The sequence below is a fragment of the Ictalurus punctatus genome, chromosome 12 (assembly GCF_001660625.3).
Source record: "Ictalurus punctatus breed USDA103 chromosome 12, Coco_2.0, whole genome shotgun sequence".
NCBI classification, from domain to species: Eukaryota; Metazoa; Chordata; class Actinopteri; order Siluriformes; family Ictaluridae; genus Ictalurus; species Ictalurus punctatus.
Window position 1 is genome coordinate 11,409,786 of NC_030427.2, and position 16,559 is coordinate 11,426,344.

Below are 16,559 nucleotides of genomic sequence, written 5' to 3' on the forward strand. Positions count from 1 at the left end.
TTATTTATTATTTTTGGAAAGAGTCTCCAGTGTCAAGTCTTTGAAAAAGTCAGAGGTAAAGCTGTAACCTTAAGTGTTAACAGGAACTAACTGGTTTCGAGGAGGTTCCACACCATTAAATGTAACCAGCCACTGATCATTTTCCTAACAGCATGCCAGGTTGTATTTTATTCCTTACCTGTTGTCCAGCTCTACTGACACCACATGTTTTTGAACATGATTAGCATATTTAAGTTTAACCATTGAGCAGTTCTACGTACTTTACCTTATTAATAATTAATACTTCTTAGTAGAACCCTGTCCAGGGTGTACCCTGCCTTGTTCCCCATGCTCCCTGGGATAGGGTCCAGGTTTCCCCGTGACCCTGAAGGAAGGATAAGCGGTATAGAAGATGCATGGATGGATGGATGGACTTTTTAATAGAAATGCACCGACGTATCGGCCAATAAAGGCTATTTTTCCCGCTATCGGCTATCGGCCAATTATATACTGTCAATCAAAAGAAGGCGGGAAAACACATGGATTTCATGCTGTGTGTAAAGAAGATCTCTCTTGTGTGGAATGACAACAAAACTGCACTTTGTAAGCTCTGTAATCTCTGCACTGCTAAAAATTTTACACCAGAAGTGAGCAGCAGTGAAGCAGGAGTTGCGGCATCGAGTCAAATTTAGTTATTTATTTTGCTGCGCTGCTCGAGCTGCTCGTGCTGAATTAAAGCGCCAGTACACTATTGAAATATTTAAATGAAGATGAGCTGACAAAAAAGTATATATTGCACAGAAACATATATTTGTAGAGTAGTATATTTCATATCCAGTTAATGTTAATATATAAAAAAGTTGATATTATATATCACCAGTTTGATGTCAGTAATGAAGTAGAAATGTTTTTGTTAGTGGAGAGTGAATGTGAGACTAACAGGAGGTTTTTTAGAATTCAGTCAATGTTAATATGAATTAATAACATTCAATAAGTTAATAATCTTACTTTAATCTTCAGAATTTAGTTCATGTGTTCATGTTAATTAGAGTAATGTGTTTTCTGTTTATGAGACCAGTTACTGTGAAATAACTTGCTGAAATTTAGAGAATAAAGTTATTATTTACATTTCTTTCAGAATTGTGGAATTAATTATTATTCATTTAAAAGAAGGCATAAAAGGCAGAACTATCGGTATCACTTACCATATCGGCCGATATTCACTCTGAATAATCGTTATCGGCTGAGAAATTTTGCATCGGTGCATCTCTCCTTTTTAGCATTATATTTCTCTTATTAATGCATTTTGGTGGTACTCTTACTGCTGGTATGTTGTTACAGAAATTTGATTTCTGGCAAATGGCAGCACTGAAAAAGAGACAGGGGACATGAGGATACTGCAAAGGAATGGAAGTTTCTCTGTGTATGTATCTTTATACATCGCTCACATGTTCACCAAATCATGACCTTCACCTTCCAAACATCAACACTTCAGAATCGAGACTAGAATTTGAATCTTAAGAAATTTAATATCATCGTACACTCCTCATCTCTATGCTCAAAATGTTTGTACGTTCTCAGGATGGAAAAGGAAAATTGTATATTTCAATCCACTGCTTTTCTGAAAAAGGAGCAACAAGATGATGTCATCAAATGCACTGCCATGGAGAGACTGGAACACACACTCTTGTGAGTCCACTTCATCCGAGTGAAAAAAAAGATGTATTTTGATACATTTATCAAATGTTGTTATTGTTTTCATTCCTCATTACAGACAGACAGCATCAGTGCCATGATGTGGAGAGAGAGAGAGAGAGTGTGTGTGTGTGTGTGTGTGTGTGTGTGTGTGTGTGTGTGTGCCAGTGTGTAATTGATCGATGTCCTATCCCAGTGGAGCGTGTGAGTCGGAGGTGTTGGTCATGCTGATGTAAACATAAGCTTTGATTGAGGTTCTGCAACAGCCGTTTGACAGACTGCCCTCTAAGTGCATGAAACATACAAACAGACACACACACACACACACACACACACACACACACACACACACACACACACACACACACACACACACACAGACAAATCAATATTGATTTCATAGCCTCTCGCTGTCTCTCTTGGTGTGGATAAAGATAGATTGTAACGTATGCTAAAAATAAAGACAAAGAACAGCAAGATTGTTGTATTCGGCTCAGTCTCAATTTGAGCTTTGTTTTCAATCTCTAACACATTCACAACTGTGGACACACACACACACACATACGCAGTTGCCGTGTATGCACTCTGACTTTGTGTTGATAAATTATACCTCACACTGCATTTTACTTAACCATGGGTATTTTATCCAATTAGCAGGTCAAAAGGGCAACCGCTACAAAGTCTTATCAGCGAGCAGCATTTAGATTAAAAGCAAGGCACAGAGATCGACCTGAGAGGTGTGTTTGTTATCTACTTGTAAAGGAACACGGATAAAAAAAATATATTAAAAAAAAAAAGATTCCGAAAAAGCACAAGTACTCTTTATAAAACATTGTTTCTGCCAGAAGTGTTATGAACACAAAGTGCAGCGTGACATGTATACATATGGTAACTGTGTCATGATCTTTTTATCTGCGTGTGTGTGTGTGTGTGTACTGTTGTACCATTAATCTGGTTTAAAATAACAAGCTAAACATAGATTATGTCTGGGCCATTAGCTAGACTAGCAAAGTGCTACTGGATAATCCTCATCAGATTTGTGTTCTAATCATAATCATACACACACACACACACACACAAACGTTCAGTCAGGACTAAAGGGATGTAACTGAATACGAATACATTACTCAGAATGAAAAGATAATGTGTTCTAAACAGATTCAAATATGAACAGAATGTGAATTATTGGCTTTTTTTCTCTCAGAAAGATTCACAGGGCATCTGGTTGAGACTAGAGGTGTGCATCGGGACTGGAATCCCACGGGTGGTATGAGGTTTCTACTTTCATGAAGTTGCAAGTGAGCAGTCAGATATGAAGCTTGTGGGACAAAGAAATACTACATTCATTAACATGATGGTACAACATTCATTCATCCTTAGTAATTAACTGCCTGGTCAAGGCAGCAGTGGTATAAATTAGGCTACAGGTTTAGATTTTGGGAAACACAACCAGCTAAATAAACAAGGCGGCACGGTGGCTTAGGGTTTAGCAGTTTAATAAGCAGTACAGAAAATGGATGGATGGAGGTATAAACATATATGAACCAATCTCTACTTGAGATTAATTATGAACTTGAGCGATGTGCCTGAGGATGAGGAACTGTCCGAGCAAAATTCACCAGACAATGCTGACACTGCCTGCATTTCTACCTCTGTTTTCCCCCAAGTGTTTTCCAGCATTTCAAGGGACATAGTGGGTCATAGGGCTCATTTTTTAAAAGAATCTTCAGTTTATGAAGGTTTAAATCTGAATACAGATGCAGATATTTAGCACACTAAAGACCCTTAACATATACACACTCTTACTATGACAAACCAAATCTTTCTGTATAATATTTACAGTATTTAATGTCTGGGAATTAAATAGGCCATTCATGCATGCTAGGCTTTAGTTGAATGTCCTGGACAAAGTGCTTTCTCAAATTCCTGTACACACTGTACTCTCACTGTATACACTATCTATTAGTCATTGGTTCTCAACCTTGTCTTTATCACCCCATGTGGAATCTAAAGTTAGAATCACTACAGATCACAGCGTTTATGCTTTATTTTGCAGCATAAAACAGTGCCCTAATATTGGCACTCTTTTAGTCAATACTTTGCCTCTCTTTGCCAAGATAACAACTCTGAGTCTTCTCCTATAATGCATGATGAGGTTGGAGAATACATGGCAAGGGATCTGAGACCATTCCTCAATACAGAATCTCTCCAGATCCTTCAAATTTCAAGGTCCACACTGGTAGCCTCTCCTGGTCACCCCACAGGTTTTCTATGGGGTTCAATTCAGGGGACTGGGATGGCCATGGCAGGAAATGGGCATTTTCTTATAGCCACTCCCCATTATGTGAAGCTCAGAAACATTTTTGCCGCACATCACAGCTATATTCCTTGCTCTCACTCATTGTTATGAATGACTAAGGGGATTTTGGCCTATGTGTTACTCATATTTACACCCCTGTGGAACAGAAAGTCATGGCTGAACATTTCCTGTTCCTAGTCATCCAGGTGTACTAAATTTTTTTTTTAATATTGATGGGAATATACTTCAAATATATTTTTCTCATATAAATTCATAGGGGTGCCAATAATTGTGGCACTCATATATTTAACCTGTGTTGTGTTTGCAATTGTTTCATATCCACGAGAGTAGAGCATTTTTGTGTATTTTTTCTTCAACCTTCTTTGCTCATATTTACTGAGGCCAATATTAGTGGAGCGCACTGTATGTCTAGACGGCACATGGGTTATATTTGTAAATTTAGGCTGTATAGTATAGGTTTGTATCTACGGCAGCAGTGTGTCTCAAAATCTCTTTGGATTAATGAACCTTATGCGATCATATACAGTGGTAATGCATGTTTAAAATAATCTGCGTCTGTACAAACAGTTACACATTATACTAATCAAACCAGTGCAAGGAAGCACAGAAGTAATACTCCACATCAAGTGTAGTTGACACATGCACACACCATGCCTGGTGTATTGGTTTTGCTCATTATCTCTTTGATGCATCCCAAGGTGGCTTGGGTAGCAAGAAATTTGTCCTTAATATAAGGTCTGTGGCCAAAAAAAGATTGGCAATCCCTGCTATTAGATGTAACACTAAAGGTCCGGCCATCTGATGGCAGGATCACAGTAGCATCTGGGATTGTGTTTTAACCTCACAACAGAGATGCCCAGATTTAGTGACACTGGAAAATGCATTGTATTGGTAGCCGATTTACTGCATTCTTTTTCCCAAGCTATAAACAGCTGAAAGTAATAGACCAACTGTACACTTTATCACTGCTAAAAACATGCCTGGCCAGCCCGTACATCTGCTCTGATTGATCGAGCCAAATGGTGGCACCAGCTGTGGGATTGCAACACTAGTGCTCCCTCAGACCCAATTTGTCCACCGTGCCCAACTCCGCTGTTATGCCAACTATACTACATCTACTCCTTGCGGCCCAGTTTGTCCACCATGCCCAACTCCACCATGATGCCAGCTGTTACGCAAATACTCCTTGGGGACCAGTCTGTCTGCCATGCCCAACTCCACCATGATGCCAGCTGTACCACAAATACTCCTTGGGCCCAGTTTGTCCACCTTGCGTAACTCCACCATGATGCCAGCTTTACCACAACTACTCCTTGGGGCCCAGATTGTCCACCATGCTGAAATCCACTATGATGCCCAGCTGTACCACAAGGTCTATACCTACTGTGAGCCTCTTGTATTTATCCAGACGTATTCCAGCGGTTCCACCAGGTGTGTCTCTGCCCAGGCCTACCACTATTATCCCCTCAGTCACATCACATTCACCAGACCCATCTCCACCATGTGGCCCACCAGCTGCACCACCTTGACCTACTCTTTCTTGAGGCCCACCTTCATCACTAGACACAACTCTTAAATGAAGCCAGTCTCCACCATATATCCACCATGATTCCAATATCCTACACAGAGCGCAACACTATAGCTTACCACCTCTAACGTGAGACTCTGTTGTACCATAACTATTTTTAAGCCCTACTACCCTTTCACCACCTTCGTCTACCTCATTCATCAGTCCCATTCCCACTTCCACCAGGTTCGCCATTGCTACTATTTCAGGCATGTCTTCAATATCAGATCCAGCTGCAACAGCCTGTTCTACTTCCTCCTGAGACCACCTCAAACACCAAACCCATCTCCTCTAGAAGTTAATACTCCTTAGGATTCACGTCACCAACGAGATATATTTTCATTGCGCTTTGTTTCCTCCACCATGCCCACTTTTGCAGTCCCATTTTATCCCATCACATCTACCAAAAGACCATAAGTCTTCCTACATCATTCTCAACACCACTACTCCTGAGGTTAACCATCCAGCAGACAGAACTTCACTCTCTCTCCTTTAGCTGCATCACTAGTCCCACTTCATTCATCAGGTTCACCTCCACCATGAGGCCTATCTCTTTCAACAGGCCTTCTCCGTCTGGCTGCTGCCCCCATAATGCCCTCTCTCTGTAGAGAGAGGGTGAGCTCCGTGCCCTGGCCAGGTGCACACCAGCAGGACGCTAATCACCTCCATTCATCTCCATCAATGCCACAGCCGCAGACTTCCCTGTAGCTGTCAGGGCAGAGCGGGGCATGATGGAAGGACGCCTCAGGCAAAGACAGAGAGAGAAGGGACAAAACGGAGGAGAGCAAATGAAGTTGCACCATCTGGGCGCTTTAGCATGGCTAATTTTTTTTTGTTGTTGTTTCTTGGATCCCTGAACTCTTAAAGTGCATTTGCAGACAGATAGCAGCTGGTAAATAATAGATTGTCTTTGTGTGCTTTTGTTTGCTCCATGGAAGGTACAAGACTAGGGATCTGATGGCGTGTAAAACAGAAAGAAAAGTGCTGAAGTGCTATGTTCTCAAAGACTGTTAAACAAAGCTTTCCTCAGCAAAGACACAACCACTGCAAAAGGACTACTGAGTATCTACATATATGTCATTAGTTAAGCACGGAATTTCTTGTCTCTTATAGACATCCTTACAATACAATGACTGAGAGTGAATGAAGAACCCAACCTGGAAAGAGTGAAGCACTGTGAAGAAGCAGAAATATAATTAAGTTAAAAACATACACTCTGGCATAAACTTTATAGTCAATAGAGAGATGGAGGGCCACTTATGAAAAACAGTGGATTAGGTCTGCTAATCAGTATACAATTTACACCGTGAAATTCAACGGGCATAGTTAGCATAGATACTTCAAAATATACTCCTTAGCTCAGTGCAGCTATAGAGGCAGCATTGAATTATTTACATTTTTGAGATAAGTTTCAGAACCTAGTTTAAAAGCTAGAGGAAGAGAGTTTCATGAACGTTAGAAAAATATATTGAAGAGATTTGCTACTCTTACCGAAGAACACGTTCACACATGTACATTTATGTTACTGTTCTAACTGACTAGATTGTCAGAGGTCATTGCTAAGTTTAGGTAGCTAAACAGCTAAGATGATGAGAAGAAACCGTTTTGTAAGTCATTCTTGTTTTTACATTAAGCTAGGTAACACAGCCGAAATGACATGAACAAACAATAGATTTGAGGCTAAGGTGATAAGAAGAAAGAAAAGATTTGTAATTCTCATGGTAACATTTAGCTGTAGCTAAAACAGCTAAAACGATATGAAGAGAGAAAAAAGTGCAAGTCATTCTCATTTTGTTTAGTTAGCTGAATAATTCTCATGGATACATTTAGCTAGCTAACACAGCTAAGATAAGAAAGCTTAGCTAGCTAGCTAGCAGAGATAAGATTATATGAAGAAACAAAAGATTTAAAAGTCATTCTCACTGTTACACTTAGCTAGCTAACACAGCTAAGATAATATCATTAAAAATAAATAAATGGATGTCATTCCCATGGTTATATTTAGCTAGCTATCACAGCCAAAACAATGAAACCTAAAAGACAGAATTTGTAACTTGATAGTTAGCTGTATTTATTTGTTTGCTTTTTGATCATTTTTTCAGTATTGAGTTTTATTTTTACGTAAGCTGCAAGGCTAGAAAGTGATGGCAAAACACACCACAGCATGTACAGTTTTTCCTAATATGAAGCTGTTTTTGCTACAATGTTTTTAAACAAGATAGACAGAGATCATCATTAATCATTCTTGTTCACTGTGATAAAATAGCTTACTATCATGTTATGAAAATGAAAAGAATTATGTATGCACAGATTAAAATTCACATTTATAGCTATTAACTTATAGATTTTTGTTACACACAACACACACATGCATATACACACCTACTACTGTCTAGACAGGCACACATAGACACATCATGACCTGACAACTATTCAGACTAATGCACAAACCACACATTCTGAACACACACACACACAGACACACACACACACACACAAAACAAAAATCTATGAATCAATACAGCTGACATCCACGTGTTGTGTCCTGCTATGAGGCTGATGTAAAACGCGAGGATGGGGCTATCGCGGTACAATTCACACAAAACCAGGCAGATGCTCTCATCACCAACTGCTTCCGACAGCCACCGCAGGCTCTTTGGTAGGCCTCATAGTCTTCTATAACACACACACATTAAGAACAACAGGCTCCACTCTCACATCATTTACATGATATTTACTAAAAGACTAGAACACTTGGTTAGATATTAGCTTGGCCTAGTGATGCACGATCGCCAAGACTAGCTGGCGTCTCACAATGGCCTCCGCTCCCATCCCAAGCCTGACTGTGCACCAAGGTCAACTCCAGTTCACACTAACTTTGATAGTACTTGCCTTAGAAACCAAACGTGGATGAAAATCAAACATTGAAATAAAAGGTAAGTGCAGGCTCACACCTATTTGTCTGTTGAGTCCAAATCAGAGCGAAATTGATACTTTTGATTCGTCGGCTGTTTGATTTGGTTCACACTGCACATAATAAACCAAAATAACTGCTCCGAAAGCTGAACCAAGCTAGTCCGAGAGCGTCTTAGCTTCCAAGTGAGTTCCAAGCAAGCTCAAGCTGTGGTTCAATTGCAGTGAGAAAGCGATTCCTTGGCTCAAATGCATGAAGTGAACCAAACGTGTATTTTAGGTTACGGGTGACATTTTTTGGAAGCGCTAGCAGGAAAACTGAGCCAATGGACAGAGCTGTACTGCTAGAAAAATACCATGTGTTCTGGACATTTGGACTAATAACCATAAAAAAGAAAATAAACACTTTATTTAACAAATCTAGCAATTTCTTGAGTTTTCTCCATGCTTGTGTAACTTTTGTGTTTCTACACTCAATTGGTAAAGGTTTGTTTTTCGTTTTCCATCGCCATATTTTCACTCACCAGTGAATGAAAGAGTTCTTTGAGTACATATTCAGACATACACAGCCCTCAAGCCAATGTTTTTTTTTTTGCTTTATGGTTTATTTAATTATGTGTAGTGTGAAACCAAATCAATACAAATAGTCAACGAACCAAAAGTATCAATTTTATTCTGAATGAGACTCTGCTTAATGGATTAATAGGTGTGAAAGCACCCTAAGACTATCAAATACCAACCCAGCATAAATTTGACCATCCTACCCCTCAACACACACACACACACACACATACACACATGCAAACAAAAACATGCCTGACCCCAAGGCAAACAGGTCAGAGTTAGACGATACGTCTGGTTGTTACAGATGGTCAATCAACCAGCGACAAAATAGGCTTTTCCACACACAAACACTCCCTCTCTTCCCATCCCACACTGGCACTAAGCTGCCTGGCTATCAGATTGATTAATAAATGGCACTTGGGAAAGAAAGCAACACATAGAAAGATGATCAGAAGATGATTTGATGGAAGACTGCAACAACATTTGCTTAAAACCTATTATGCCTCTTGATTTGTTCTCTATTCTGGACTGTGTTTGGTGTTTCTTTTTTATATAGTTGACATTTTATTGTTTTACTACATTACATGTAAGGGAATCATGTCTTGCCAGAGACTAACCTGGAAGACAGTTAATGGCTGGCAAGGGTGGCATCACTGGTATAATCCTGAGCTCAGTTTGCTGTCTGTGTAGAATTGTCACATGTTCTCCCCGTGTCCCAGTGAATGAACGAATCTTGTTTCATATTTGGTTGGAGAATGGAGGAGACATCAGCAACATGTTAGGCTCTCGAGTGGCACAACAGAAACACATTTGCCCTGTTGTCCACAGATTGTGAGTTCTAATCCAGATAATGCCACAGCCATCCGTGGTGAGGAGTCCAAGAGAGCAAAAATGGCCGTGCTCTCTGGGTGGGAGGGGTGGCATGATCTCTCCCCCTTGTCAATCACAGTGAGCTGCCAATCGTGGACATCTGGAAGCTTGTGTATGCAGAAGAAGGCGGATAGCGCTTTCCTCCAGATGGGTTACACTGCAGTGTGAGCAGCAATTAAAAAATATGCGGTTAGCTGGCTTCATTTGGCTTATTGGTGGGTGGGAATTGACCAAGACTAAATTATAGAGAGAATCAGGGTGAAAAATCTAAAAAAAAAAATATAAAAAACCAGCAACACTTCATTCAGAAGGTATAACATAACTGCACCTGCTAAACTGTAAACTGTGTCACGCTGCATTCAAGCAACAATGTAACTTTTTATCAATATGTAAAAGCATAGCATGGCATGAAAAGCGACATTCAAACTGATATTTTCTCAATTTTATTATGTGATAAAATGACAAAACTTCCCAGTGAATTCCTCAGACCAATTCTACAACAGGAGTTGTCCCATCTTCAGATGGATACTGTTAGGTGATATTACTTAACAGAAATATTACTATAAATTATCATTTATCATTTACTTTAATGTTTGTCACAAAAAAATAATGTCCTAAAATTAAAAGTCTACATCTACGTATAGCGTACAAAATGATGTGTAAAGTGTTGAGGTGATTGCAAACTTTGAAAGTGTTACAGTGGCTATGCACCGTATTATGAGGTATAAATACATACACATGCAATTAGTAAGGGATAAAACATGATGGACTCATGTGATACAGCCCAATGAAAAATAGGGTTACTGCTACCATCCCAAAGTTATTTATTTTCCAATAACAGTACATCCCAGAGTGTTTTCTTCTTCTAATACCACAGCAATGGCAATGATTGTTCATATTTGTTCTGAAATATATTTGTTCCAGTTATTACTTATGTTATAGCAGCTATAAAGTCAGTCCCTCACCAGCCTCTTTTCTCTCTCTCTCTCTCTCTCTCTCTCTCTCTCTCTCTCTGGAAGTTAAAAGAAAGAAGACAAAAAAGTTGTGCAACTTGTCAGTTACTGAGAACCTGCAAAGCCCTTCTCCCTGAAGAGTTTCCTTAGGCAGAAAGCGTAGAGACACAGCTTTAGCTCTGGCTGTTACAAGGCACTGACACCGGAGACTCCTTCCAAAAATGTTAAATAAACACTGTCTCACAGAAAACTTTGTCATATTAACGATTATACATGTTTTCATGAATCCATTTACGTGGCGTATTTGCCAAATGAGTCCTTGTTACTATAGAAACAATGTATTAGAACAAGTGGATTTAAATTATATATAGTATGTAGATCATAATTATATATATACATATATGCAACTGGAACTAATGTCTTACCTGCTGTTATAGAAAATTGATCAACACTTTCAGACCAATCAGAATAGATTATTCAATAATGCTGCATCACAGTGTAAAACATTACTGATAGTTATAAGGCTCCAGTTTGGAAAGCAGTCCATAAGGCACATGTGAAACTTTGTTCTAATAATGTGATACTCAGCACAGCAAACGTTTAGGCTGCGAGTTAACCACAGGTCAGGCTTTATTGATTTGAGTTCGGCCATAACTTAGCGCAGAACAGGCCATTACCAATGGAAATGATATCGAGCAGAGGCGATGCGAGGCAGTCACTGACTGCAAACTGCTGACTCAGATGGAGCCCTGGGAATCTCTAGTATGCACAGCTAAAGTTCGGTAAAGCATTATGGGTATTTGAGTCGAATGAGGCAATGAAAGGTTTTGGGTGGAATACGCGTTATTACATCTGCTATTATTCGTATATTATGACGAACAAATATGTTACACCACTAAGATAACTTTTATGCTGGCACCTGATGAATTATATTCAGGTATACCCTGGGATTCCTCATGCATAAAGGCACTAAAGGCTTTCCCATGGGCACTTTTTTCTCTCTCTCTTTGACCCATCACCTCTCAATAGACCACATGGATATTGGATCTCTTTGACTGTTAATGTCAACAACTCTTTAAAAAGTTCTATTCAGCACTAATATTGGTCCATTACAGTTGAAGGAGAGGTGATAGTCATATACTACAGGTGTGGAACAGGCCCAGGTGCCAGGCTGACATCTGAACAGCTGGTAACATTTCGTTCCTGCCTTTCCCCTTCTCTCTTTCTCTCCCTTCCTTGTTCCTTCCCTCCCTCCCTCCCTTGCACCCATCCTCCCCTCTCTCTGCTGTGTGTGCGCGAGGCATCAGATGGTCTGACAGCCCAGCTCGGCCTGTGTCACTTGCTCTCGATGATTTGAGGAGCAACGTGCCTGTCGTCCCCTGATTGAATCTGATGTCAGACATCCTTAATTGAGCCCCCAGAACAGAGAAAACAGGCTGTTCCACATAGAAAATTAAACAATAATCTGCATACAAATCGGGCAACCTAGCCAGACCCAAGGAGAAGTCATGTTCTATGGCTTTTAGACTAGGCAGATGTGGGATCTACAACCCATATGTAACAGGAGTATTAACATTACATTTACGTTCCATATGCAACCTATGCATATTGCTAAAAATGAAAACATCTGACTGTGATGAAGCCAGAATCATGATCATGGTAATTCAGTCAATTATGGTAAGGGTCTTGGTGGACATCAGGCCCACAATCAAACATAATTGCTAGTCAAAGCATGTCACGCTCAGGTTACGCTTCATATCAGACCTTTGACATCTAAAAGTGGCGCCACAACAAACTATGGAGAGTCCTACCTTCTAAACAGCAGGTTCTCCACAGTCCAGAGTGCGTCATCACCTCTTCGTTTTTCTTACTGGTCTCGTTTTCGTTGTTAGTCTTTATTTTGCACACTCCTCGTGAATAGAGCCAGTAGTCCGTGCCGACCGCGATGGTCATGAGACTGAAGGCAGCGAAGGCGCCCACCGTGGTCAGCAGCATCTGAACCCCGCGGTCAAAGAGACCCATGTTTCCGCATTCTATGAAAGGGGAACCCCCTTTCCTCTTGACATATAGGAAATAAATATTTGTAAATTTACAGGACCACACCAAGGCAGAAAATGGTGCACCTTAGCAAAGGTGGAATTAGGCTACGTGGGCAGAGAGGGTTGTGGGAAAAGAAATTCGCAATGGTGATGAGTCTGACGATGGCCGAGATGGATTCAACCAAAGTAGGAAGACAACGAAGTGGTGACTATCTGGCCCTTTGGCTTCACAAACACTGTGATGACCAACTTCAGAAGTGGAATATGTCAAGATGTATACAAAACTGGGCCAATCGGTGGTTTTTCTACAATGGGAAAAGGAAATCTGGAGCAACAACCCAACTATCAAAAACTGAGTCAGTGCTTAAGGAAGATCCAATGCATCTGATCCTTTCAAATCTGGACACGTGTATCCCAGCTTACACCCTCCTCTGTTCAGGTGATGGTTGGCATTACAGTCCATTCCATTCTGACTGTGGGAATGGGAATGACGGATTTGAGCTTTAAGGGGAACAGATGAGACCACTTATAAACTCAGACTGGTGATTGGTGGTGAAATGCTTAAGCTATTTCAATCCTTATGAGTGATGCCTATCATTTGTAATAGGCAATGGCAAGAAAATCACTCGTCTTTCTCTGTCTCTCTATTGACTCTAAACATCTATTCGTCTAAACATAAGGAAAGAGAGAGAGAGAGAGAGAGAGAGAGAGAGAGAGAGAGAGATGGAGAAATGACAGGAAGACCACTGAAATACACAAACACCGACCTGAAATTAAAGCATTAAAAAAAAGGTCCTTGAATGGAAATACATAAAAATAAATCAGGGCTGGTGTTACGAGAAGCAAATATCAAGGAGCCATGATGAGCCCAGCAAAATGAACAAGTAAAGCAGCTTGGGAAATGAAGAACCGGTGTTAATTTAGCTTTTTTCTAAAATTTTGGTCCCCAGTTTCCATAAGTGGCGCTTAATCCGTCGAACATTGGCGTGTAAACCGGTCTTGAGGAAGAGGATAAGAAGGAAAAACAGGGGGACGAATTCCGAGCCTGGGAGGCGAGCATCAGGCGTCCTGGAGCCGCCGGGCCGAAGAGCACGAGCCGCCGCCGCCGCGCGCCGCTCCGCCCCGCTTCACCGAATCCGAATCCGTTACAGCGTAACCGTGACCGTCGAACGCGCGCGACTCCCGCGCCATGTACGAAAATAACAACGAAATGTTAAAACAGCGCCGAAATGAATGATGCATAAAAATAAAACCCCACAAATAAATAAATAAAATAAAATAAAATAAATAAATAAATAGAAGCCACAACGAGCAACGTCAAAAAAAAAAAATTCCAGCCGCTGCTTTTCGCTTCTCGCCTTCTTTCGTTACACTGTGATACAAGTGGAAGAGAGGAGAGGGAGGGGGATGAGAGAGAGAGAGAGAGAGAGAGAGAGAGAGAAATGCACAGTGCGCGCGCACGAGACCGGATCGCGCGCAGAGAGAGAGAGAGACAGAGAGACAGAGAGAGATGGGGGGTGTCGGGAGGTCCTTGTCCAGTAACCAATCAGTCATTAATATTTTTTTTTATCTCTCTCTCTCTCTCTCTCTTTCTCTGTCTCACTCTCTCTCTCTCTGCCCCCCCCCCCCCCCCCCCCCTTTTTTTAATACTACAGTAAGTGTGTTGCCAAAAGAGAACCCCCCCCAGGGCGCACACACACACACACACACACACCTCACCCTCCACCCGCTGCTCGTGCGTCTGTAGCCCCCATACTCCACCACATCCGTAATTTAGCGTTCCAGTGCTCTCTGATTTCTGCTGAGATATTAAACATGTTCTACCGCAAGTATAAGCTTCAAATGTCTTGCGAAACATATATGGGCTGATCTCTACCTACGTTGAATTCTCGATTTTGATTCTGAGAAGGTGTTAATGCCGTTCCTCTAACAGCAGCTCTGACAGTAGTTCCGGCTTCAAGGCAGATCACAGGTCCATATCAGTACGCTTGTGGTAACAGCTTACAGGTGCTGAGTCCCAGGTCACCTACTTTGTGAATTCAGATTCAACAAGGGACTTGTATGGTTGATGCTCTACACTAGGTGTTTCCAAACTAGGGGGTCACGACCCCATGTGGGGTCGGTTGATTTACTTGCAATCTCCTCTTTTGTTTCCTTAATTTATATTACAAATGAATATTAGAAATGTCGAAGGTGGATTAGAGGGTTAATATTTTGAAATGTTACTCAGACACATTAAGACAAGTCACTTTTTCATTATCCTGACATGCTGCACTAGCGTAGTTCAGCAGTAAATATGGAAACCTGCAAACCTGCAGACCATTACTGAGTACTAAAACTAACTGGTTTTCATTTACATTTACATTTATTCATTTAGCAGACGGGTTTATCCAAAGCGACTTACAAATGAGAAAATACAAGCAAAGCGATATATCAAGCAGAGAACAATACAAGTAGTGCTATCATACAAGATCTTTAAATGAGTTCTAGAAGAAGCAAAGTGCGCAGAGTAGAGGCATAAGTGACAGAGTAGGGTTTTTTTTGTTAGTTTTTTTGTTTGTTTTTTTAGGGGTTGGTTACGTGTTCACGGAAGAGGTGGGTCTTTAGCTGCTTTTTGGAGATAGTGACAGATTCTGCAGTCTGGATTGAGGTTGGAAGTTCATTGCACCCCTGAGGGACAGATACTGTGAAGGTTCTGGAAAGAGATCTTGAGCCACGCTGAGTAGGCACTACTAAGCGTCGGTCATTTATTGATTGCAAATTGCGTTAGGTAACGTAAGCCTTCAGGAGAGAGTTGAGGTAGGGGGGTACTGTTCCAGACAAGGTCTTGGACGTGAGCATCAAGGCCTTGAATTTGATACGGGCGGCTACAGGAAGCCAGTGGAGGGAGATGAAGAGGGGTGTGACATGGGTTCTCTTGGGCTGGTTGAATACGAGGTGTGCTGCTGCATTCTGAATCATCTGATGGGGTTTGATGGAGCTGGCCGGGAGGCCCGAGAGTAGTGCATTGCAATAGTCCAGTTTTGAGATGACAAGAGCCTGGACTTGTAGCTGTGTAGCCTGTTCGATGAGATAGGGTCTGATTTTCTTCATGTTGTACAGAATGAACCTACAGGACCGTGTAGTTGTTGAAATGTGGTCTGTAAAGGTCAAGCTGTCATCAAGAATCACCCCAAGGTTCCTGGCTGTCCTGGTTGGCTTCAATGTGATTGAGCCGAGCTGTACAGTGAAGTTGTAGTTGATTGAGGGGCAGTCTGGGATGATGAGAAGCTCAGTTTTTGCCAGGTTGAGCTTAAGGTGGTGTTCCCTCATCCAGACCGAGATGTCTGTCAGGCAAGCAGAGATACACGCAGAGAGAGATGGATCATCAGGCTGGAAGGACAAATAGAGCTGGGTGTCATCAGCATAGCAATTGTATGAGAAGCCATGAAACTCAATCACCTGCCCAGAGATATTGTGTAAATAGAAAAGAGCAGTGGACCCAGAACTGACCCCTGAGGAACCCCAGTTGCGAGTTGCTGAGTTTCAGAAATACCTCCCCTCCACAGTACCTTGAAGGATCTGTCTGAGAGATAGGATTCCAACCAGCGCAGAGCAGTTCCGGTGATGCCTAGGCTGGAGAGATTTGACAGGAGAATCTGATGATTTACAGTGTTGAA

The 16,559-nt window shown here is 41.2% G+C and overlaps 1 protein-coding gene across 1 annotated transcript in view; it reads right to left on the reverse strand.

Annotated features, from left to right (window-relative positions):
- The window catches only part of LOC108272395 (voltage-dependent calcium channel gamma-2 subunit), a 67,577-nt gene extending 53,222 nt beyond the window's left edge, over nucleotides 1-14,355 (reverse strand). The window contains exon 1 of the mRNA XM_017480787.3: nucleotides 12,673-14,355. Within this exon, the coding sequence (XP_017336276.1) occupies nucleotides 12,673-12,883 (211 nt within the window). The 5' untranslated portion in view covers nucleotides 12,884-14,355. The remainder of the gene's footprint in view (nucleotides 1-12,672) is intronic.
- Between the last annotated feature and the right edge of the window lie 2,204 nt (nucleotides 14,356-16,559).